The 25,131-nt window shown below is 47.5% G+C and overlaps 1 protein-coding gene across 1 annotated transcript; it reads right to left on the reverse strand.

The window, feature by feature from the left end:
* Positions 1-1,299: 1,299 nt before the first annotated feature.
* Positions 1,300-24,225, reverse strand: ARL8A (ARF like GTPase 8A). The gene is made up of 8 exons (XM_075613927.1): positions 23,821-24,225; positions 10,680-10,760; positions 8,323-8,396; positions 4,046-4,139; positions 3,308-3,375; positions 2,878-2,948; positions 2,408-2,579; positions 1,300-2,364 (listed from the first exon to the last, which is right to left on the reverse strand). Exons 1-7 carry the CDS (start codon positions 23,941-23,943, stop codon positions 2,530-2,532), a joined length of 561 nt encoding a protein of 186 aa, XP_075470042.1. The 5' UTR covers positions 23,944-24,225; the 3' UTR covers positions 1,300-2,364; positions 2,408-2,529.
* Positions 24,226-25,131: the final 906 nt, after the last annotated feature.

The following is a 25,131-nucleotide window of genomic DNA, read 5'->3' on the forward strand; positions in this document are numbered from 1 at the left end:
GGATCGCCGAGGTGAAGACAGAATAAAAAGTGTTTTTGTATTCTACGAATCCTAAACTGAGTGGTAGATCTTATTCATTACTTCAGGAAATCACTTCTTGTATGACTGGGACGAGGTCCACTGTGTTGTATCCATTGTGAAATCTTGCTTGCTCTCCAGGCAAAGTCGAGGGTTTGTGGTAGCCGATTAGTGAGCATCTTCATAAAAGATCTGGTAAGTTACTGGAAGCATATATAGGAGGAATGGGTGCTCTAAAATTCCCGGAATCAACGTACAAATAAGCCCAAATTATGAAGAGACATAAGCTTCTATGGGTGTGGGTAAGCTACTGGGTGAGGTGGTAATTCTAATGAACCTGTAAATATCTTCCTGAAGGAAACAGTGGATGGAAGATGAACCCCCTCCACTGTGCCTCATTGGAGACAATAATGCATAAAGTTCTGAAAAACACTCACCCAAATATGTAGCCCTTGTAGCGAATCCAGAAATTTGTCTTGCATTTTTCTTGTATATTACCCACTCTTAGCACCAAATGAAGTCTCTTAGTGGCGTGTCCAGCCGCCAATGAAGGTCCACAAGCTAGAAACAAAATGTGCAAATAGCACACAACAGCGCACTGCCAAAAATAAGGAATACAGGTGGATAAAAGTCAATGAGAATTTATTGCCCAATGAAATTGACAAACAGGGGGTAAGGACCCTCCTACGCGTTTCGCACAGTAGTGCTTTATCAAGGACTGTGCGAAACGCGTAGGAAGGTCCTTACCCCCTATTTGTCAATTTCATTGGGCAATAAATACTCATTTACTTTTATCCACATGTATTCCTTATTTTTGGCAGTGCGCTGCTGTGTGCTGTTTGCACATTTTTTTCTAAGTTATTGGAAGCAGACTGATTTGTTCTGTAGTTCTTCAGGTCTTGCCTCCTTTCGTGTGGATGAGGAGAACTATGGCATAACTCCATTGCTCTGGAATTTTCCTGTTCTTCAAGCAGCATGTAAAGTGTTTTGCAAGGATCTTTCTCTATTTCTCCCCGAGCTTCTTTCAAGAGTTCGGCTGTAATTCCAGGAGCTTTCCCATTTTTCATGGATTTATTTGCTTTTGCTACTTCTTGAAGGATGCATCACTGGTGGACTCTTCTTGCTTGTCCTCTGCCGGGTTATGGCCTGTGTTATCTGTGTTCGCTTCCAATTTCACGTAGAAGTCGTAAGTGTAGTGATTTGCTTTTTTCCCCAACCAGAAGTTGCTTCTTTTGGAGATAATATTTAATATTTATAACACTGTATATAATAAGACATCCGAACGCTGACAAAATTATTAATTTATTAGAAGCCAAAAATTAAATAAAATGTACACGAGATAAAGCAGAAATATCAACAACAGAAATAATGACATCATTATACAGAGGGAGGGGAGGAGCTCTGCAGAGCCATGTGTGTTCTATGCAGAGCACTGTGGAATCATGAATGTTGTATGCCGACAACTGTGGAGCCATGTGTGTTATATGCAGAGCACTGTGTATCTGTATCAGATACACAGCAATGCTCTGCTGCTCTCCTCAGACCTAAGGACATTAATTAAATAACCCAGAAGTAATATAAACATTTGATGTGCAGCTCGTCACATTGCTAACGAGGGGGGGTTGAATGTAACAAATTGTTTCTATAACAAGGCCTGAGGAAGAGCCCCCTCCACCTGTCCAATTGGGTGACTGAAATAATGAACTGTCTAATAATGATTTGTTTAATTGTGTTTCATTTAGTTAAATCATAGAGAGGTTTTCATTAAAAATGAGATTCTGCCTTTGTACCGTTTTGTAATTACTGCCTTTCCTGAGCAATGCCACGATCGAATGAGCCAGGAAGTGGGCAGGGCAGCAGCAGCAGAGTATGCTGGGAGCACCATGTCTGGTCTGGGTGATATGAACTGTGCATTTAAATGGAACAGGGCCTAATTTCTTGGCGCCAGAATTTTAAAGATGGAGGTTTGTACCCACTCCCTTCACAGAGTGATGCAGATTAATCAGCTCCCACTACCTGCACAGGAATATATATATATATATGCCTGAGGAGAACTAAATAATTACTTAAATAATAGTATATTAAAAAAAAAAATAACATTAAAATATATACACATGTATAGATATATACACGCACACACATATCAACAACAATAAAAAGGGAGGGGGAGAGAGTGAGGAAACGTGAGAGGGTGTGGGGAGTTTATTTTACAAGAGAGAGCGAAAGGAGAGTGTAAAAATATCGATGAAAAGAGGGAGGTAATGAGAGAGTGTTTGAGAGAGAGAGAGAGAGAGAGAGAGAGAAGGTGGGGTGGGGGGGGAGAGAGAGAGAGAGAGAAGGTGGGGTGGGGGGGGGGGGGAGAGAGAGAGAGAGAAGGTGGGGTGGGGGGGGGGGAGAGAATTGAGAGTTCAGAGATTTGGGCGTCTTTCCATTTTCTTGGTATCATGGCGAATCCCAGAGACAAAATACTCGCCGGGGTATTTAAAGATGGCGGGCAGGGAGTCGTTCTTCTCAGCTCCTCCGGGATTTGGAGTGCTGGATAAGCCACTGTAGGGTTATGTCTGAAAGAGACACACGGGGAAGAATCACATGAGACATTAAGATAGAAGAGAGAGACAAAAGATGGCGAAGGAGTGAGAGTGGGGGAGAGAGAAAGAGGGCGACAAAGACAGTCGGTTCACCAAAGAACTCTGTGTCCCCCTGAGGGGACAAACTCCATGTCCCACAGGTCTCCTCAGCCTGTCACTGTGTTCCTTGATACATGCACAGAAGCCCTCTCAATGACCGTCACCCCCTTGTCACTCCCATCAACCCCACATCACTACGTGTCACTCCCCAGTAATCCCCCTCGTCACCCACCAATGTTGTCCTTCTCTTTGCAAGAGATGGAGTAGCAGCAGATCTCCCTGTCCTGAATGGCAGAAAGGTTCCTGCAGGGGAAAGAGGCTGCAGTGAGTGAGGATTCCGTGGGAAGCAGAGCACAGAAGACGAGAGAGTAAGGGAGGGGAAGTGTACCGGGGCACAGGCCCGTGCTGCTCCAAAATACAGCCCCTTGGATTTGTTATTGTCCCATATGTGGAAGGAGTTGTTGGGACATGCTCCGTGCTGTGGGTGCCCTCTGGTGACCATTTTGAGTACAGCATTCAGATGACCGTGAAATGAAAGATGTCGGGGGTTAATGGAGCTGGCTGACTGCAGTGTCAGCGAAGGGCTTAATGGGGGGGGGGGGGGGAGGACGTGTTCTGGCTCTGCAGGTCTCTGATAGTGAAGCGGTTAACCAGATACTCACATCCTCTCGATTAACTCCTTCTCGTCCAGAGCCCCCGCAATGTCCCTCTTGTTGCCGAGGACAAGAACCTGAGAGACAAATTAGAGTGTTTCAGGACAGGAACCACATTGTGCATGCCCGTACGAGCCCTAGAGGTGTGAGGCTCTTTATTCCTGAAAGTCCTACAGGAGGCTGTGTGTCCCATTACCAGTCCTAGTGGTGTCAGGCTCTCTATATCCGTAACAGCCCTAGAAGTGCCAGGCTCGGTATCCCTGTACTAACCCTAGAGGTGCCAGGCTCTGTATCCCTCTACCAGCCCTAGAGGTACCAGGCACTGTATACCTATACCAGCCTTACAGATACCAGGTTCTGTATCCCTGTACCAGGTCTAGATGTGCCAGGCTCTGTATCCCTGTACCAGGTCTAGATGTGCCAGGCTCTGTATCCCTGTACCAGGTCTAGATGTGCCAGGCTCTGTATCCCTATACTAACCCTAGAGGTGCCAGGCTCTGTATCCCTCTAACAGGCCTAGAGGTACCAGGCACTGTATACCTATACCAGCCCTACAGATACCAGGTTCTGTATCCCTGTACCAGGTCTAGATGTGCCAGGCTCTGTATCCCTGTGCCAGCCCCAGTGGTACCAAGCTTTCTATCCCATCCTAGCACTAAAGGTGCCAGGCTCTGTATCCCGTTTAGTCCTAGAAGTGCCAGGCTCCTCATCTCTGTCTAGTCCTTGAGGTGTCACGCTCTCTCTCACCGGGATCCCCTGCAGCTGAGCCTTGTCCAGCAAGTTATGAAGCTCATTTTTCGACGCCTCAATTTTGTCCTGATCTGCAGCATCAACCATATATCTGCAAGAGAGATATTTAGTATAATTATACAGCGCAGCATGTTCATTATCAGTATAAAGATGCTCGGCATCATTATACAGAGCAGCGTGTTAATTATCAGTGTATACTCAGCAGATAGATACAGTGCTGTGTGTTTACAACCAGTTTACAGACTCATGATCATTACACAACACAGCATATTAATTATCTGTATAGATACTTTGCATCATTATACAGCGCAGTGTTTATTATTAGTTTATACAGTGCAGCGTGTTCATTATAAGTGTATAGAGATACTCAACACCATTATATAATGCTGTATGCTCATTATCAGTGTATAGAGATACTCAACATATAATTATACAGCGCTGCATGTTCCTTATCAGTATTTAGAGATACGGTCCCTCACTATACAGCGCTGCATGTTCCTTATCAGTATTTAGAGATACGGTCCCTCACTATACAGCGCTGCATGTTCCTTATCAGTATTTAGAGATACGGTCCCTCACTATACAGCGCTGCATGTTCCTTATCAGTATTTAGAGATACGGTCCCTCACTATACAGCGCTGCATGTTCCTTATCAGTATTTAGAGATACGGTCCCTCACTATACAGCGCTGCATGTTCCTTATCAGTATTTAGAGATACGGTCCCTCACTATACAGCGCTGCATGTTCCTTATCAGTATTTAGAGATACGGTCCCTCACTATACAGCGCTGCATGTTCCTTATCAGTATTTAGAAATACGGTCCCTCACTATACAGCGCTGCATGTTCACTATTGACCCTTTGTGTGATCTCCCCTACAAAAATTAGAAGAGTCTTTAGGATGTAGCTACACCCAGGGGCCCCCGGAGTGCGACCCCATGACAGAATAGCTACGTCTTGGGTCACCCAAAGGCAGGGCCAACGACAGCGGGAATGACGCCGCGATGTCAAATGGCGTTGCGTTGCTATGTCAACAAGAAGCCGTGCGACGTCAAAACGCCATGCGGCATCCCGTTGTCATAGCAACACAACGCCATTTGATGTCGCAACGCCATGGCGACGGGATGCTGAGGAGGAGATGCCGCAGGTAAGAAGCACAGCACGTGTCAAACACCTTTCCCTGCAAACAGCCCAGCCGGGCCCTGGACTCCAGGACCGGTCAGATTTTCAACATTCGGGCAGGTGGCAGAGAGGAGTATGAGCTCAGTGCAGGTTACGGCCACAGGGTGGCGCTTCAGAGCTCACAAGGCAGCTCCTCCCAGTCTCTTTGGGATGGCTCCTTACGGCACTGTGTGTGTGTGTGTGTGTGTGTGTGTGTGTGTGTGTGTGTGTGTGTGTGTGTGTGTGTGTGTGTGTGTGTGTGTGTGTGTGTGTGTGTGTGTGTGTGTGTGTGTGTGTGTGTGTGTGTGTGTGTGTATATGATGAATGGAGGTGTGAATATAAAGCGTTTCTGTGTGTATGATGCATGTATGGGGAGGTGTATATATGATGCATGTATGGGGGTGTATATATGATGCATGTATGGGGAGGTGTATATGATGCATATATGGGGGGGGTGTATATATGATGCATGTATGGGGGGGGGTGTATATATGATGCATGTATGGGGAGGTGTATATGATGCATGTATGGGGAGGTGTATATGATGCATGTATGGGGAGGTGTATATGATGCATGTATGGGGAGGTGTATATGATGCATGTATGGGGAGGTGTATATGATGCATGTATGGGGAGGTGTATATGATGCATGTATGGGGAGGTGTATATGATGCATATATGGGGGTGGTGTACATATGATGCATGTATGGGGAGGTGTATATGATGCATGTATGGGGAGGTGTATATGATGCATGTATGGGGAGGTGTATATGATGCATATATGGGGGGGGGATGTACATGATGCATGTATGGGGGGTGTATAGGATGCATGCATTTCCGGCTGGGAGTTTGCAGCGGGGCTTGGTGCAATAGGGTTTTGGCGGCACCTCTTACCATTTCCGGAGCTGCATTGCCTCCTGCTACGAAGCAGTGTCATGTGATATCTAGATTGCAGGAGGAGATGCAAGGGGTAGAGTATATAGGGGCTGCGAGAATGCAGGGGGGGGCCTCTTCCCATGTGGCCATTCCGGAGCATCAAGATGCCCGCCTTCCTTTTGTTTGTATTTACTGTATGCGTTAATATGTTGCTGTCAGTGGGGATTGTCCTGCCAGGCTGGGAGAGCCCAAGAGGTGCATGTAAATACCAGCGATGATGCTGCCCCCATTGGGGCTGGTGAAATGATTCTGTTATCCCTTATGTGCCGTGGCGGATTTACAAAATCAACGCCCTTCGGCACTTACCTGGTGCAGCGCTACTCCGTCATTTGGTGCTGAAGGAGGAGGAGCGCGGCACGAAGGAGAAGGTAAGAACTGTACAGAGGCCCCACGGTATCCCCCAACAATCAGTGGGGAAGAGAGCGGGGGCCTCTGTATATGGGAACTTTGCCACCCCAAAATGTTGCTGCCCTAGGTCCTAATGGGAAATCCGCCACTGCTTATGTGGGCAGGGTTACCAGACGTCCCAGTTTAGCCGGGACAGTCCTGGTTTTTCAGGCTCTGTCCCGACTTTTTCAGGCTTTGTGTCGGTTTTCTGTCCCATTGGCGAGCACCGTCTGCGCATGCGCAAAGAACGCTTGCAAACTGCGCATGCGCGATCGGCACTTCCCGACTGCTCGTGTGCATGCTCGATCGGCACTTGCCGGCTTCACTTGCGCCTACGCGACCAGCAAGCTCCAATTGCGCATGCCAAACGCCATTCGCGCATGCGCAGTCGGAAAATGCTGATCACACATGCGTGAGATTCGTCCCGGTTTTTGCCAGGACAAATCTGGTCATCCTATATGTGGGTAGCAGCGGGAGTCACAAGCCACGGCTACAGCGTTGGTCTCTGGACTACTATCAGGCTGACTATCGGGGTTGTGAAAGGGTTGTAAATGTAAGATTAAAAATAAAGCTGTTGCCGATCGACCAGTGAGGAAATGAATCTCCTTCATTCTCACAGCGGCGAGATGTGCAATGGCGGCCTCCTGGAAGAAAGTATCTCCCCCCTCCAAGCAAATGTTTTTAAAAAAAGAGGATTAATCAGACAATGTGTATGGAAAAGCTAACTGCTTTTCTCAAACAATCTACAGAAGCCTTCTATAAAATCTGGGAGCCCTGGCTGATTAAATAGGTGAAGTTCAATGTTTGCCTCTGTCAGGAGATAGAGGGAACTGGATCTGGATGATATAGGCTCCCCTGAAACCAAACCAAATTGGTTAGTCTTGGTATGCGGCGACCGGGGGTGGGGCTAACTCTCCCTCCCTTGCTCTCCCCCCCCCCTCTTCCCCTTCCCTCCTCTTTTTCTAGCCTCTTTCTTTTAGGGCCACAAGGTGGCCCAGAGGCCTCACCCAACTGGGTGATATTCTTTTCTATCCTATCCTCCTTATCTTCAAAATTATTTTTGTATTAGGCTGTATGTAAGCTATGATTCTGTTAACTATATAAATGCTTAAGGCCTCGGGCATGGTCTGCGCTTATGCGCTGACCCGTGCTGAGGCGCGCTGCTGTTCGGCACTGAGCCCCTGCAGCCACAATGAGAGCGGCTTTAGCAGAGGCTCGCGCACGCTTCCGCAAGCGTGCGGAAACGTAAGTCTCCGGTCAAGTGAGCGGTTCGCACAATGAGGGCGAACCAGCACCGTGACGTCACTGGCCCGCCCCCTGACACGCCCGGACGGCGCGCGGTCTAAGGTCAGGGAAAGCACCCGCTTTCCCTCAGCCTCAGCGCTCCTCCGCACGGGCTGAGTCACCATTTTTTTTGGGGGGGGGGGGGGGGAAATCTGTCATCCTTTGGGGTGAGGAACAGTGGACACTTGGTGCACCAGCTTCTATTTTTTGTTCACCGAGTGACCCCCCGAGAGCAAAGTTAGAAAGTACTTATCTCTGAATCTTATACTGTATATTATGCAGTGCAGCGTGTTCTTTTCCAGTGTATAAATACTCTGCATCATTATACAGCACCGCGTGTTCATTATCACTGTATAGAACTACTCCGCATTATTATACAGCACGGAATGTTGTATTTGTGTGTAGATACTCAGTATCATTATACAGCACAGCGTGTTCATTATCAGTGTATAGAGATACTCAAAATGAATATACAGTGCAAACATTACACAGCTGTACTCAGACTTACACAATGGCGCTCACTCCACGGCAGTATCGCTCCCACATGCTTCGGAAGCGCGGTTGTCCCCCTATATCCCAGAGCTGAGAGAGAGGGGGGAAAGTCAGAGGCAGTGTCCACCACACACACACACACACACACACACACACACACACACACACACACACACACACACACACACACACACACACACACACACACACACACACACACCAGTTCTCTCAAACACACAGAGACGTGTCAGCTGCACTTACACACAGGGCAGTGCCAGCCCTCTCCCTCACACACACACAGGGCAGTGCCAGCCCTCTCCCTCACACACACAGGGCAGTGCCAGCCCTCTTCCTCACACACACAGGGCAGTGCCAGCCCTCTTCCTCACACACACAGGGCAGTGCCAGCCCTCTTCCTCACACACACAGGGCAGTGCCAGCCCTCTCCCTCACACACAGGGCAGTGCCAGCCCTCTCCCTCACACACACAGGGCAGTGCCGGCCCTCTCCCTCACACACACAGGGCAGTGCCAGCCCTCTCCCTCACACACACCTGGCAGTGCCAGCCCTCTTCCTCACACACACAGGGCAGTGCCAGCCCTCTCCCTCACACACACAGGGCAGTGCCAGCCCTCTCCCTCACACACACAGGGCAGTGCCAGCCCTCTCCCTCACACACACACAGGGCAGTGCCAGCCCTCTCTCACACACACAGGGCAGTGCCAGCCCTCTCTCACACACACAGGGCAGTGCCAGCCCTCTCCCTCACACACAGGGCAGTGCCAGCCCTCTCCCTCACACACACACAGGGCAGTGCCAGCCCTCTCCCTCACACACACAGGGCAGTGCCAGCCCTCTCCCTCACACACACAGAGCAGTGCCAGCCCTCTCCCGCACACACACAGGGCAGTGCCAGCCCTCTCCCTCACACACACAGGGCAGTGCCAGCCCTCTCCCTCACACACACAGGGCAGTGCCAGCCCTCTCCCTCAAACACACAGGGCAGTGCCAGCCCTCTTCCTCACACACAGGGCAGTGCCAGCCCTCTCCCTCACACACACAGGGCAGTGCCAGCCCTCTCCCTCACACACACAGGGCAGTGCCAGCCCTCTCCCTCACACACACAGGGCAGTGCCAGCCCTCTCCCTCACACACACAGGGCAGTGCCAGTCCTCTCCCTCACACACACACAGGGCAGTGCCAGCCATCTCCCTCACACACACAGGGCAGTGCCAGCCCTCTCCCTCACACACACAGGGCAGTGCCAGCCCTCTCCCTCACACACACAGGGCAGTGCCAGCCCTCTCCCTCACACACACACAGGGCAGTGCCAGCCATCTCCCTCACACACACAGGGCAGTGCCAGCCCTCTCCCTCACACACACAGGGCAGTGCCAGCCCTCTCCCTCACACACACAGGGCAGTGCCAGCCCTCTCCCTCACACACACAGGGCAGTGCCAGCCCTCTCCCTCAAACACACAGGGCAGTGCCAGCCCTCTTCCTCACACACAGGGCAGTGCCAGCCCTCTCCCTCACACACACAGGGCAGTGCCAGCCCTCTCCCTCACACACACAGGGCAGTGCCAGCCCTCTCCCTCACACACACAGGGCAGTGCCAGCCCTCTTCCTCACACACAGGGCAGTGCCAGCCCTCTCCCTCACACACACAGGGCAGTGCCAGCCCTCTCCCTCACACACACAGGGCAGTGCCAGCCCTCTCCCTCACACACACAGGGCAGTGCCAGCCCTCTCCCTCACACACACAGGGCAGTGCCAGCCCTCTCCGTCACTAACACACAAAGCAGTGGCAGCCTAACACACGGGGCAGTGTCAACCCACACACACACACACAGGAAAGTGCCAGCCTGACTGTCTCACAAAGCATGGACAGTGCTAACCTCCACACACACACACACACACACACACACACACACACACACACACACACACACACACACACACACACACACACACACACACAGCGGTCAGTGGCAATGCCATCATCCCCCTCACAAACAGCACCCCCAGTGCAAGCCCTCCTTAACACACAATGGCCAGTGTCAGCCTCCCACAAACACATAGCAGGCAGTGACAGTGCCATGCTCCCCGCCACACTCACAGAGGGCTATCCCGGCTATGGCAATGCCAGGAACCCTACACACACAGAAGGCAGTGCCAGGCTCCTTCTCATTCACATAGCAGGCAGCAGCTAGTGTTAGGCTCCCTCTCACACAGCAGGCAGTGGCAGTGCCAGGCTCTCCCCACACATACAGCAGGCAGTGCCACACTCCCCCTTATACACACAGCAAGCAGCAGGCGTGTCAGGCTCCCCCTCAAACAGAAAGCAGCGCCATTGCCAGGCACCCCCTCACCTTGATGGTTACGTTCCCCTTGGTGATTTTCCTCATGTTAAAGCCAACAGTCGGTATCATGTCTTCATTAAACTGCCCCGACTGCAAGAGACAGAGAAAGGGATAAGTTACCAGGAGGCAGGAGTTGACACGGTCGCGCTCCTCCCCCTCATTACTGTCTTCACCCCCAATATTCCCCTCACAAAAAGCATATTTTATAACGAGCTCGATCTACATGGTTGCCTTGGAAACTAGGCCTATATCACAGAACAGAGCCTAAGCCGTCCTGCAGAGCTTTGGAGAGGGGGGGACGGACGGACGGGATTAGTACATAGAGGGATGGTGGCCTGGGAGGTAAGAGACGGAGGCCCAGGGGAAGGAGCGAGGGAGGTTTGGGGAAAAGAGGGAGAAAGAGGCCTTGGGGGGAGAGAGAGAGAAAGGTGAAAGAGTGTTTGGGAGGGGAGAGGGAGGCCTGGGACATGGGGGGGCGGGGGAGGGTGTGTCACGGGAGACCAGGTTTATCAACACCTTTTTATACCGGGATCATTGATTGAGCAAAGCAAGGAGGTAAAATAAATTGTAATTTATTTCAGGAAAAGACATACACACAATGTAACACAATTTACAGGGTTAACACACTTACTGGGAAGGTAGCTAACAAATATATCTATCCTCTAAACGAAATTCACAAAAATGACCTCTGTAGAAGCCCTTTCCAATGACAAGTAGGTACTCCCGAAAGTCCAGGAACTGATTTCGGCATGCAATGCCAGACGCGACCGCTACGTTCTTCACAGAGCATCTTTGAATTTGCCGCTGATGGTTTGGCGCTTGGAATCTGCGCTCATTGGCTGCAAGGTTTCTTATGGGTTTGAGGGTCCCATTCACAAACCTCTACAGCCTATCAGAGCGTGGGAATTTCCCTGCCAGCCAATCACCGATTTGCCGGTATTGTAAAGCCGGGTGGGCACCTGTTTTCATTCTGTAAAGGGGCATGCGCCAACCAAGCTTGGTAGACATCTGGTCTCTTGGAATCCATGACGTGGAAATCCCACAGTTCATTCACAGGTTATCTGTACATATACCTATTAAATATAACTCTTTAATAAAATTTACTGTGTCCTGTCTTCTGTGTGATAAAAATATATAAGTTCCCGTTCTGGTGTCAGGGATGGGTGAGAGTATATATTGCCTACCCTCACTAGCCTCATTCTTGGCACACTTTAGAAATAACTGTTAAAACTTTTTACAGACAAGACATCACTCTCAGCTTTATTTACTTACCTGGGGCACCCCCTGAACCCCTATACCAGGTCCAGGGTAATTGGGTATGTATCTGGGCACCCCTCCTTATACAAGGGACCCCTCTTTATACTAGGGACCCCCTGTATGGTTGCAGGTATACATTAACCCCTTCATGCCCGTTTACCTTGTGTGGATGATGCTGCAGCAGGAATCCTGGCGGTGAGTCGTAATAACGTTTTCAGAGTTAGCGTTTACCCGGAGCAATGTGCTTGGCTGCATCCGAGAATCTGACTAGATTCCCGGATCCAACTCCTGGGGTATCCCATAACTCTGGAACCCCGATACGTAGACACATTCTGTAAAGACTTTCTCCGGCAAACCCACCCTGAAATTTACAGCCTAGAAATCTCCCGGTCCCAGCACCCCCGGAAAGGCGAAAAACACATACATCTTTAATGTTACATAATTTGCACACAGTCACAGTAATGCATTTAGGACATTTGGGTCCAAGAGCTGACACTCTAGGACCTCAACACACGGATCCAGGGTATCCAAGTGGGCTGAACCTTTATTAGTGAGCCTGGTTAACCCCTTCACCGTCACAGGAGGGAGAGTGTGAGGGGGGAGAGTGAGAGACAGGCAGGCACAGAGAAAGAGTGGGAGAGAGAGTGGGGGAGGAGACAAAAGACTGTGAGGAGGCGAGTGAGGTACGCCTGGGGAAGAGCGAAGGAAGCCTGGGGAAGAGAGAGAGGCAAGTCTGAAGGAAGAGAAAGAGAGGGAGAAAGAGGCCTAGGGGAGAGAGAGAAAAAGAAAGGCCAAGGGGAGGGAGAACTGTGGGGAGATGAAAAAAGCTGGGCTTGGTGGAGCGAGGGAGGCCAGGGTGGATGTAAAGGAGAGTGGGGGAGGCCTGGAGGAAGAAGAGAAAGGGAGGACTGGGGAGGAGAGAGATAGAGGGGGGAGGGGGCTGGGTGAGAGGGGTGGCTTGGGGAAAGAGAGGGAGGCCTGAGGGTGAGAAGTGGAGAGTGAGGACGGGGGGGGGGGGGGGGGGAGAGAGACCAGCGGGAGGCCTGGAGAGATAGGCAGGGGAGGGGGGGGGGAGGAAAGAGAGGTTGTAAAGAGTGAGAAATGGAAACTGAGGCATAGATACAATGAAAGTTATATACATGGAATATATACAGTAGAGGTAGTGGGCACGATTAGCCCTGAATATTAATAGAAAATATGCGGCGAGTATTCAGTATATATGTTGACTGCAAATGTATCCACCTTTTTGGCTCCAACAATCTTTATAAAGAATGACAATAATACAAAAAAGGAATACATAAAATGATGTGAAAATGTAAATGATGAAGGACCCCAAAAACCGTAACGAATATGTGAAAGTAATGCTGCAATAAACACTTGGAAAATAAATAGATTCAATCTTCACAGATTTATTTAGAAGAGCATGTGAACATGCAACGTTTCGGGCACAGAGCTCAGTGCAGATTCTTCAATATTTTTTTAAATCAATGTTTTGATTTTTTGGGGGCCTAAGAGAGTAACATGCAGAGGGCGAGAGAGCAACACAAAGGGATCAAAAGCAAATGGGGAGACAAAAAAAAGGTAACAAAATGTGCTTAGAAGTTAAAGTTAAAAACAAGAGGAAATGATAGCATATAAGATACATAATGCAGCATTTTGAAATGCAAAATGAATCGTATGGTATACATCAGAGGACCCAAACCCCAGTCCTCAAGGAGCACTAACAGGTTTTACGGATACCCCTGCTAGAGCACAGGTGTTTCAGTCACAATGATTGGGCCACCTGTGCTAATGAGAGGCTATCCTTAAATCCCGCACTGTTAGCGGTCCTTGCGGACTGCAGTTGGGGACCTCTGGTATACATATATTCCAACAAGTCAGGAACTTAAACATGCGGTTCCCTCTACTCGTGTCCCTCCCTAGGCTCTAAATGCAAGAATATCGCCACAGATATGCAATATGTAGCAGGCATCCAAGATAAGTATTTTAGTAAACATGGGGTCAGTAGCAGGGGGTCCAGAAGTGTAAGGCCAGGTCCCCAGTGGATGCTGCGGTGCGTGCTGCGACGTGCGCGCCACACACAACAGCACGGCCCTCCATGGGGCAGGCCCCAGGGGCGTCTGTGTGTGAGGGCGCGCAAAGCGCTGGGCTGCGCACACTGGAAGGGAAGACAAGAATGTTGTCTTCCCGTGCTACAACGCAGTCACATGCTCGGCGTGCTGCCAATGGAAGGGCAGATATGCCTCGCTTTGGCTGCCCTCCGCACATCCCTTTGCTCCCTTAGGCCACCGATCGTGGCTGTACTCTGTTCACGTAACAAACAATACAAACCGGCGCCTACAAAGTCCAAAAGTAGTCTGTACAAAGTGCAATTGGATTGAAGTGCAAAAAAATTGTTTCCAATCTTGTACTTCCGGGGTCCACAGCAAGATGTTACGTGGTATATGTAAAACAAGCAGAAAAGAACATCATAGTGCAAACTGCTGGTTACTCACACAGAAACACAAACACTGGACAAACAATACAAAACAATAGACAAACACAAGCAAGGCTGAAAGAATAAAGAGAGTTAATTTAATAAAACATATATTTAAAATAACAAAAAGGAACAATGGCAGGTGACTGGTCCGGTCTGGTAAAACCGGAATCCTGCTCACAAGATGTTGGAGTAAATGCGCATTGATTGGGAGGTGTTGGTAATGACTCCAGTAGCGTCGGGTTGATGCAGGAACTGCTCCAGACGCTGTCACTCACTCCTGGACCGGAGGGATCCCCTGATGAAGTGCGCATGCGCACGAAACGCGTTGGGCAGTATCACAGAGTTATCACCGAAGAGTGCAGGCTACTCGTTAGTGATCGATCGCATTGTAGCAGCAGGAAGAGGCGGTTGTCCCCAAGACCCATCCCTAGTGACGGATTTCCGGTCCAGGAGTGAGTGACAGCGTTTGGAACAGTTCCTGCATCAACCCGACGCTCTGGAGTCATTACCAACACCTCCCAATCAATGCGCATTTACTCCAACATCTTGTGAGCAGGATTCCGGTTTTACCAGACCGGACCAGTCACCTGCCATTGTTCATTTTTGTTATTTTAAATATATGTTTTATTAAATTAACTCTCTTTATTCTTTCAGCCTTGCTTGTGTTTGTCTATTGTTTTGTATTGTTTGTCCAGTGTTTGTGTTTCTGTGTGAGTAACCAGCAGTTTGCACTGTGATGTTCTTTTCTGCTTGTTTTACATATACCACGTAACATCTTGCTGTGGACCCTGGAAGTACAAGATTGGAAACAATTTTTTTGCACTTCAATCCAATTGGACTTTGTACAGACTACTTTTGGACTTTTTAGGCGCCGGTTTGTATTGTTTGTTTTGTGATTCCACTGACTGTGTTTTGGGTCGGTTATTCTTGGCAGCCTTGCCTTAATATTTTAAGGTTTTTCAGTGTAAACATTTGCACTACACGTATTTTTTATTTCAATATTCATTTTCAGCTTATAGCGCTAATTGCACCAATTCTTTTCTTGTACTCTGTTCACGTGCTTCCAGGCGCGCCCATGCAGCAGTGAGGACTGGGGCCGTAGCCTAAGGCTGCTGGGGTACATTGGTGCAAAACAAAGCAAAAAAGCTATATAAGCTCCTGGGGCAAATCACATCCACGATTCCATAGCCAGGGAAACCGTCATTAATACAAGGAGACACGTCTTGTAGTCACTATATAGACATGATTTCAGAGCCGAAAATGCAGTCATCAATGTAAGAAGGCACTTCTTGCAAACATTCAGTGGCATAGGATCCTGGGATGGACCACGCCCACGATTACAGAGCCACGTACGTAGTTTCATTCTGTTGTGGAGAATCCTGGGGTGAACCAGGCTCACGATTGCAGAGCTGAGAATGCAGTCCTCGAGGTTCCCTGGGTAGACCAGGTCCCGGATTGCAGAGCCATTGTTTTGGGTGGATAATCAGATTAGCTGGCTGCCCGCTAGAAAGGGCTGGAGTGAAGTCTAGTTAGTTTCCCTAACAGGAATTGGTGTTTCTTTTCTTATTTGGTTTTCTGAAAGGGACAGTGCACCTGATGTTTATTTGTTTTGTGGCTAATAAACCACTACAGTCAGCTTTACACAGTGTCTTACTGACCCTGCCGTGAGGCCGTCCTGCCACATATAGTAGGAGCAAGCGGTTTTAGGAGATGGAAGGGAATGGGGTCAAGAGGGCAAGTGGTAGAGGGATAAGAGGAGAACAGTAACACATCATCTGTGATAGAGGAAAGAGAGTCAAGTAAGGCAGGAGGAGAGTTAGGAAGCGATGTAGGATGGGAGGAGGAAACAGAGGGTATTTTGAAGTATGAATTCCACCTTTTCCTTAAAATAGTCAGCAAAGTCCTGAGGTGAGATGGAGGAAGAAGAAGAGGCAGCTGGGGGTGGTCTGAGTAGACTACATGCAAGTATTAACGAAGCAAAGAATCATGCAGTTCCTGTGAGAACAAGCAACCGGAGTGGGAGACACACCTGGGTAGGTCCATGATTAACAAGTCAGAAGCATACAGTACACCTGGAAGATTAGGGCACATCCAGACACATGTATGCGGCTACTAAAATAGTTGTAGTCCACAACTGCAGAGCCAACTTAATAAGTGGCACAATGTAGTTCAGCACATGCCGTAGAGATCTCATTGTAAGCGTAGTTCATACACATGCTAGTTGCCCTAAAGGACATAAGTGGAATCACAGGCAGACCTTAGCGTGTTCAAAAAATAAGCGAATGACTGGCTGGTTAACAATCAGGCACTTAGGATGGATAGTGTCAAGTTTATAAATTTAGTAGCAGTCTCTGTGTAGTAGTTGTGCCGTGTTGCCTCTGGTCTGCATACCTATTCGATGGGCATGTATCGCAGGATAGCAATAGATTGTTCAGCTGCCAGTAAGTTTTTAGTGACCAGTTGATTGGAGCGCCTGGATTTGTATGCAGATCTAAGGCTGCGGCCCCGCTAGCGCTGACCGCGCTCATGCTTGAGAGCGGTGACATCACCAGCTCTCCAAACATGAGCGCCAGTTGTCATGGCTATTTCGGAAGCGTGCGGGGGGGGGGGGGGGGGCGTTGCTGGAAAGTTGAGTGCGCTCGAAAGTTAATTTTTTTTTGTTTACCCAAACGTGGGTGAGCGTGCGTGCTCACGCGCGCGCACACACCGCGTGAGCAGGGGCTTACGTATATAGATTTTTGCAAGTAAAAGCGGCAAGCGCCGCCCGCTCAGCGCTAGCGGGGACGCAGCCTTATGCTAGATCTGTGAGCTGCAATATGCCAATGTTGTCGAATGGATTGCTTGACTGTGGTAAAAATGGAGCTGTATTGGCTAGTGATGACAAACTAATCTAGGTCTTCAGTTCTTCTGTGGGGATTGGCATGTAACAGATTAGAGAAATTCAGCTTCATAGCCTTTCTTATGTTGGTCTCAACCTTTGTCCATTGGTAACCTCTCTGGGTGAGCTTATCATCCACGAGTCTAAGTTGTTGAAGACAAGTAACTGGATCGTGAGCAATGCATGACCCCCATATCATCTGAGAGTATGGCAGACCTTTCATGAGAGGTGTCAGGTGGAAGCTGTTGGCGCACAATAGATGATTTCTGTCAATATCTTTGGTGTATAAAGGAGAATTTACACCCACACCATGCGATCAGTAATCAATGCACTAATGTGCTGTTCCAAGCACAAGTAACTCTGATAAGTGTGGGAAGGGAATAATGAGATAATTAAAGAATTCCTGTATCCCGGATAGAGCCTAGCCACAAAATGAAAATATTGTCAATATTCAGTTGTGTGAAAAAGAAAGTACACCCTCTGTGAATTCCATGGTTTTACATATCAGGACATAATAACAAACATCTGTTCCTTAGCAGGTCTAAAAATTAGGTAAATACAACCTCAGATGAACAACAACACATGACATATTACACCGTGTCATGATTTATTTAACAAAAATAAAGCCAAAATGGAGAAGCTATGTGTGAAAAACTAAATAAACCCTTACTGATTCCACAGGAATTAATATCCTAAGTAGCAGACAGGTGCTGCTAATCAAATGCCCTTGATTAATTGATCATCAGCAAGTGTGACCACCTCTATAAAAGCCGAAGTTTTAGCAGTTTGCTGGTCTGGAGCATTCAGGTGTGTGTTAACACAATGCCAAGGAGGAAAGACATCAGCAATGATCTTAGAGAAGCAATTGTTGCTGCCCATCAATCTGGGAAGGGTTATAAGGCAATTTCCAAACAATTTAAAGTCCATCATTCTACAGTGAGAAAGATTATTCAAAAGTGGAAACCATTCAAGACAGTTGCCAATCTTCCGCAAATTCACCCCAAGGTCAGACCGTGCAATGCTCAGAGATATTGAAAAAACCCAAGAGTTACATCTTAGACTCTACAGGCCTCAGTTAGCATGTTAAATTTTAAAGTTCATGACAGTACAATTAGAAAGACTGAACAAGTGTGGTTTGTTTGAAATGGTTGCCAGGAGAAAGCCTCTTCTCTCTAAAAAGAACATGGCAGCACGGCTTAGGTTTGCAAAGTTGCATCTGAACAAACCACAAGACTTCTGGAACAATGTCCTTTGGACAGACGAGACCAAAGTGGAGATGTTTGGCCATAATGCACAGCGCCATGTTTGGCGAAAACCAAACACTTCATATCAGCACAAACACCTCATACCAACTGTCAAGCACGGTGGTGGAGGGGTGATGATTTGGGCTTGTTTTGCAGCCACATGACCAGGGAACCTTGCAGTCATTGAGTCGACCATGAACTCCTCTGTATACCAAAGTATTCTAGAGTCAAATGTGAGGCCATCTGTCCGACAGCTAAAGCTTGGCCGAAATTGGGTCATGCAACAGGATAATGATCCCAAGCACACCAGCAAATCTACAACAGAATGGCTGAAAAAGAAAAGAATCAAGGTGTTGCAATGGCCCAGTCAAAGTCCACACCTCAACCCGATTGAAATGCTGTGGCGGCACCTTAAGAGAGCTGTGCATAAACAACAGCAACGTTGTAAAGAAGAGTGGGCCAAAATTCCTCCACAACGATGTGAGAGACTGATAAAGTCATACAGAAAACAATTACTTCAAGTTATTGCTGCTAAAGGTGGTTCTACAAGCTATTGAATCATAAGGTGTACTTAGTTTTTCACACATGGCTTCTCCATTTTGGCTTTATTTTTGTTTAATAAAATCATGACACGGTGTAATATGTCACGTGTTGTTGTTCATCTGAGGTTATATTTACCTAATTTTAAGACCTGCTATGGAACAGATGATTGTTATTATGCCGATATGTAAAACCATAGAATTGAACGAGAGTGTACTTTCTTTTTCACACAACTGTATCTACAGTAGCCAAGGATGTATGGAGCATATACATTGTTAGAGAGAATGCATTGCCCCTTGGTGTTCACATATGTGGGGGCCATGTTGGAGCCCATAGCTGTTGCCATAAGTTGTAGATAATAAAGTGATGCAAATGTAATAATTCTGTATGGCTCTGGTTGATTTCTTCATACACTTTGTGCACTTTATTCTGCACAATAATTATTTAATATTTGAATCTATACAATAAAGACTGATAGAAACAGGAGGAGCAATAGTGCATTAAGTTTCAAATAAACTGTATTACAAAGCATACAGTGGTCTCACTCACTCTTCCAGTTCTTTTATGCAACTGGATATCTGGCATAGTGACGAGCGGGTAACGAGACCGACTTCTTGGTTGAGCCACAGACTCGACCCCTCAGTCTCGGTCTGCCCCATCTACATGTGACGTCCTTGCCCTCTAACAGCATCTCGCCATTGTGTCTGCGCATATGTGTCAGTGATAGAAGACCACAGTACGCCTTCTCAGTCTCAGCTGGATACCTCTCCAAAAGCCTGGACTACAGGGTCCACAATCCTAATAGTTTTGCTTACAGAATTAGCTTCATCGGGAAATGATAGTGCAGGGGCATAATGCGGCCATGGGATGTGGAGGAATGAGGGGGAAGGAGAGGAGTGAGTCTGTCTGTGTATCCGTGTCTGTCATTGTTCTGTGTGTGTGATTCTGTGAGCGGTGATACCGCACTTCTACTACTAACCTAAGGGCCTTAATGTTAATTAGTCATATGCTTTTTGGACATACGCTAAGGTCCGCCAGTGATTCCTCTTATGTCCTGCTGATTGACCAACCGGCACATGTATGAACTATGTGTTTTCAATGAGATCTCTATAGCATGTGCTGACCTACCTTGTGCCACTTATTATGATGGCTCTGCAATCGTGCACAACAACCATGTTAAGAGCCGCATACATATTGGATGCGCCCCTCGGAGAACCCTGGGGGGGAACAGAACTCAGTAAAGAAATATCAGAGGGAAAGGAACAGGCAAGCAAAGTCCAGTACAGTTTCGAGGCCATACACAATCTGGCAGCAATGTACTTGAGGGTTAGGCACAGGAAAGTCAAAAGGGAGTCCGAGGTCAAAACACAATGGAGCACAAGCAGGGTACAGGCATACCCCGGTTTAAGGACACTCACTTTAAGTACACTCGCGAGTAAGGACATATTTTCAATAGCACCATACCCGTGTGATCGTACGCTCACTTCGTGAGTATGGACACTTATTCTGCCCTACAGACCGCCGTAGTAGTGACGCGCTGATTCCCCTCGCCCAATAGGCAAACGGCACCTCGCGCATGCGCCTGTCAGCACGTCCTGAACACCAATACCGGCTCCCTACCTGTACCGAAGCATCGATAAGTGGAAAAAAGGCAATGCTTCACTTTAAGTAAAGTTTCGCTTTACATACATGCTTTGGACCCATTGCGTACGTTAATGCGGGGTATGCCTGTACTGTACTTAGTTTGACAGGTACAGCAGTATACGTGAACTGTTTCAGGAACAAAGTTCATAAGGACAGGCTTAGGCCGCCTCCCCAATCGCTGGAAGCTAAATTCACACATCGTTCGGGCAAGAGGCGCCCGCGATGCAATGAGCGGACAATAATCTTAGCCTTACTGCGCACTGCAAAACCTGGCCAATCGCTGATACGCAGGTCTCACATTCCCAACCCTTCTAGGCATATGCTTCTGGCTCGGCGATCGTAGACCTAGCGCTCTCAGGAGCCACCCACTCTTATCCCCGCAAGTCTCTCACTCTGGTTGCTTGTCTTCCCAGGAACCATATAACTTCTTTGCTCCAGTAATGTTTGCATACAGTCTACTCTCAATAACCAAGGAATCGACCCAGAAGCCTATACCACTGGAAGACAACCATATAATGAGACTTCCTACCCGAATTACCACACAGCAGATTCACCTACGGTGTCTCCCTGCATTGATGAGCACTTAGTCCGCTCTGTATTCGTGGGCTTGGTTTGCTCACAGGATTGAACTACAAGGTGTGTCCATTTGTATTGATGATGGCACAGCTGGCTCTGTAATCGTGGGCATGAGTCGCCCCAGGAGTCTATGCCACCAGATGTTCACTGCAAGAAGTGTCTTTCTGCATTAAAGAAAGCGATGGAAACGTGGGCTGGAACTACAAGATGTGCCTCCTTTTCGGTATACCTGGCTCTGCAATCGTGGGCATGAGCTGCCCCAGGAGCTTATACTACTCGATGTGCCTTTTTAATTTTGCACCTATGTACTTTGCCACCCAGGTGCCTTACACTTGTGGACCCACTGCTTTTTACTGAAATACTTGCCCAGGATTTCTACTGCACATAACGGGTTACTGCTCTGCGAATATATTCTTACATTTAGTGTGACTATACTTCAAACTCTAATATCTAGACTCATTGAGCCCTATAAACCAACTATACTGTTACTGTTACCTGCTTCCGGCTTTATAGGAGTATGGTCTGGAATCACCTGCGCTTACTATCGAATCTGTGCCTCCTCTCTGAGGCGCTCATCAAGGTTCATCATAAGCACACTACTGTATGTTTTGCCCCATTGCCATTTTCCCTATATTGACCCTCCAAAATGTCTCTCTTGCTTTATTCCTTATGTCTTAGGTTACTGTCTAAATCAGGGGTGCGCAAAGTGGGGGGGGCGGAGATTTTCCAGGGGGGCAAGGCGGCTACAGAGGTCCCACACTCTCCCCCAAGACATTTAAATGAAATGCCGGGGGACAGCGAGGCCTCTGCAGCTTCTCTTACCTGGTCTTTGGCGACTCGCACCGCCATGATAACCCGACGTCAAATTACGCTGCGGGGTCATGTGACGTCACATTGCCACGCTAGATCATTTGATGCCGGAGGCGGGAAGGAGAGGGGGGGGGGGGCGGGCTGGGAGGTGAGCAGGCAGGGGGGGCGGAGGGTAAAAACTTTGCGCACCCCTGGTCTATATGTCCGACCTTTTTTGCTAGTTCTTTTTTTGCTCCTCCAGGTACTGCGGTTATAAGTCTCTCTCTCTCCAAGCTGCTCCAACACATTTTCTGATAGAACGGTATCGTCTATTCATGTTTGATTATTAAGCTTGGCTAACACGGTACAGATACACACACACACATACATACATATCTATCACTATGCCTGTATATGTGCATGAGACGAGATGCTCTATACAAGATTCTCCAGAGTTATCACATTATGCCGTGTGTCCCCTCCCCCTCTCGCCTCCCCTCGTTTTACATCCTACAGATGGGGCCTGTGACACTGTCACCGTCTATCACAATATATCAGGACAGCACAGACTTCACACAGAAAGCAATGATGGCTACAGAGTATATCACAGTATGATATAAATGTATCACAATATAATTCCATTAGACTAACTGGATTTGTGTATCTCAAGATATGTATGTACGCATCACAGTCAGATATATGCATCTCCGAGTATTCTTGGCTGTAAATGTTAATATATAAAAATATCTGAATCACAGTTTGTAGAATTTAATTAAAATGTCAGCAGAATATATCACAACACATCGCCGATTCCATATTGGGATTCAGGGCTGATGCTTATATGAAGTGTTTCAATATATATATATATATATATACTGTAACAGTGTATCACAATATATGGCAACATATCACAGTGTAACAGAATTTATCAAACACTTTCCATTTATAATCTATCTATTGTACCACAATATATATAACAGTCTATCACAATATATGTCACATTATGCCACAATGTATTGAATACACTGTACTGTATCACAATATACGAGTATATCCCACAATGCCATTCCAGATCAGTCTATAACAGTCTCTATAGCACTGTGCCACAATATATATAAAAACGTATTCAAGATTGCACCTATGATGTGCTTATTGCTACTCATAGAATGTGCCACAACATATCACAGAATTTCCATGGTCCGTATATACTGAACACTGTTATACAATATATCACAGCATATCACAGAATTTCCATGGACAGTATATACTGAACACTGTTATACAATATATCACAGAATTTCCATGGACAGTATATACTGAACACTGTTATACAATATATCACAGCATATCACAGAATCTCCATGGACAGTATATACTGAACACTGTTATACAATATATCACAGCATATCACAGAATCTCCATGGACAGTATATACTGAACACTGTTATACAATATATCACAGAATATCACAGAATCTCCATGGACAGTATATACTGAACACTGTTATACAATATATCACAGCATATCACAGCATATCACAAAATGCAGTGATGTTTTCTCTGTATATCAAAAAATATCACAACACAGCACAACGTATCGCAATATATCACACTGTATCATAACACGCGCAGCATTCAGTGCACATTGCCTACACAACTCAGTGCTGATGCTCACTAACTGTATCCCAACAGATCACAGCATATCCCGACACCACCCCACGACTTTCCCTCCCGGCTCTCTCACCGCGATCACGTTGACAAAGGTGGTCTTCCCCGAATACTGCAGCCCCACCAGGGTCAGCTCCATCTCTTCTTTCCAGAACAGAGCCTTGAACCAGTCCAGGAGCTTGTTAAACAGGGCGATCATCTCCACAGCAGAGGGACCCGGTAACCCGAAGCCTGGCACTCAGCCCCCGATACCGCTCTGCAGGTCTCTGCTGCCGCCCGTGCCCTGCTGCCCGGCTCGAAGAAAGGGCTTTTTTTTATTGGGGTATCAGTGTGGATGGGGACCTGGTGGTGATGATGCTGCTGCCTCCTCCTTGGATTTGCTCACACATGGGTGGGGCGAGGACCGGTAGCCACCAGTAACACCCCCCCTCCTTCTTCTTCTCCCCCCCTCCTCTGCACATCCAAAGACAAAAGGGGGGCGAGTGATGGAGCTCCCGAGTCCCCGTCCTGCAGCTCTCTGCTGCCCTCTGCCTTGGAGGAGTGGGGACTGCAGCACCAAGGGCGCTCAGCCAGAGAGCAGCTGGGCCAGGGGACACCTAACCTCTTCTCTGCCAGAGAAACCGGCAACGCATTATAATGATGTTGAGATACACTGATAATGGAACACACTGCACTGTATAATGGTGTTAAGTATCTCTATAAACTGATAATGAACATGCGGCTCTGTATAATGATGCAGAGTATCTGTACACTGATTATGAACACACTGGGCTATGTAATGATACTGAGAATCAATACCCTAATGATCAGCACGAAACTCTGTATTGTGATTGCGAGTATCTCTATACACTAATGATGAACACTGTGCACTGTATAATGGTGATAAGTATCTATACACTGATAATTTACATGGCATGACGTATAATGATGTTAAGTATCTCTATACATTGCTAATGTACACTTTGTGGTGTATAATGATGAAGAATATCTATAACACGCTGCGCTGTATAATGATGCAGAGTATCAACACACTGATAATCAAGATGCTGCATTGTATAAATATGTTGAGTATCTACCTGCTCTTGTATAGTCTCTGCGTTAAATTATCAAATCTGCAGGTTGGGGTTTCTTTGCCCTGCAGTCCATCCTACATTTTGTACTGCGCTGTATCTGTGGCAGGCGATACAGAGACAGAACATGAAACACAGACAGAGCTCAGTGCATGTCCAGTGAAACTTATACACGGTACAGTGCCTAAATATATATAGATATCTTTTGAATAAAATGGTCTTTTAGTTTAACATTTTGGCCAAAGTGTTGTAAGCCCTTGAGCTACTACACGGCAGACCACATCTCAAGGGTACCTAACACTAATATAAATTCTTAA

This window comes from Ascaphus truei, chromosome 9 (genome assembly GCF_040206685.1).
Source record: "Ascaphus truei isolate aAscTru1 chromosome 9, aAscTru1.hap1, whole genome shotgun sequence".
In the NCBI taxonomy this organism is placed as follows: Eukaryota; Metazoa; Chordata; class Amphibia; order Anura; family Ascaphidae; genus Ascaphus; species Ascaphus truei.

Coding starts and splice junctions, on each gene's coding strand:
- ARL8A (XM_075613927.1), bottom strand. CDS start 23,943: ATGATCGCCCTGTTTAACAAGCTCCTGGACTGGTTCAAGGCTCTGTTC. Junction 3,376..4,045: donor CTCAGCTGCAGGGGATCCCG/GTGAGAGAGAGC, acceptor TTTGTCTCTCAG/GTTCTTGTCCTCGGCAACAA. Junction 2,580..2,877: donor CAAAGAGAAGGACAACATTG/GTGGGTGACGAG, acceptor TGTCTCTTTCAG/ACATAACCCTACAGTGGCTT.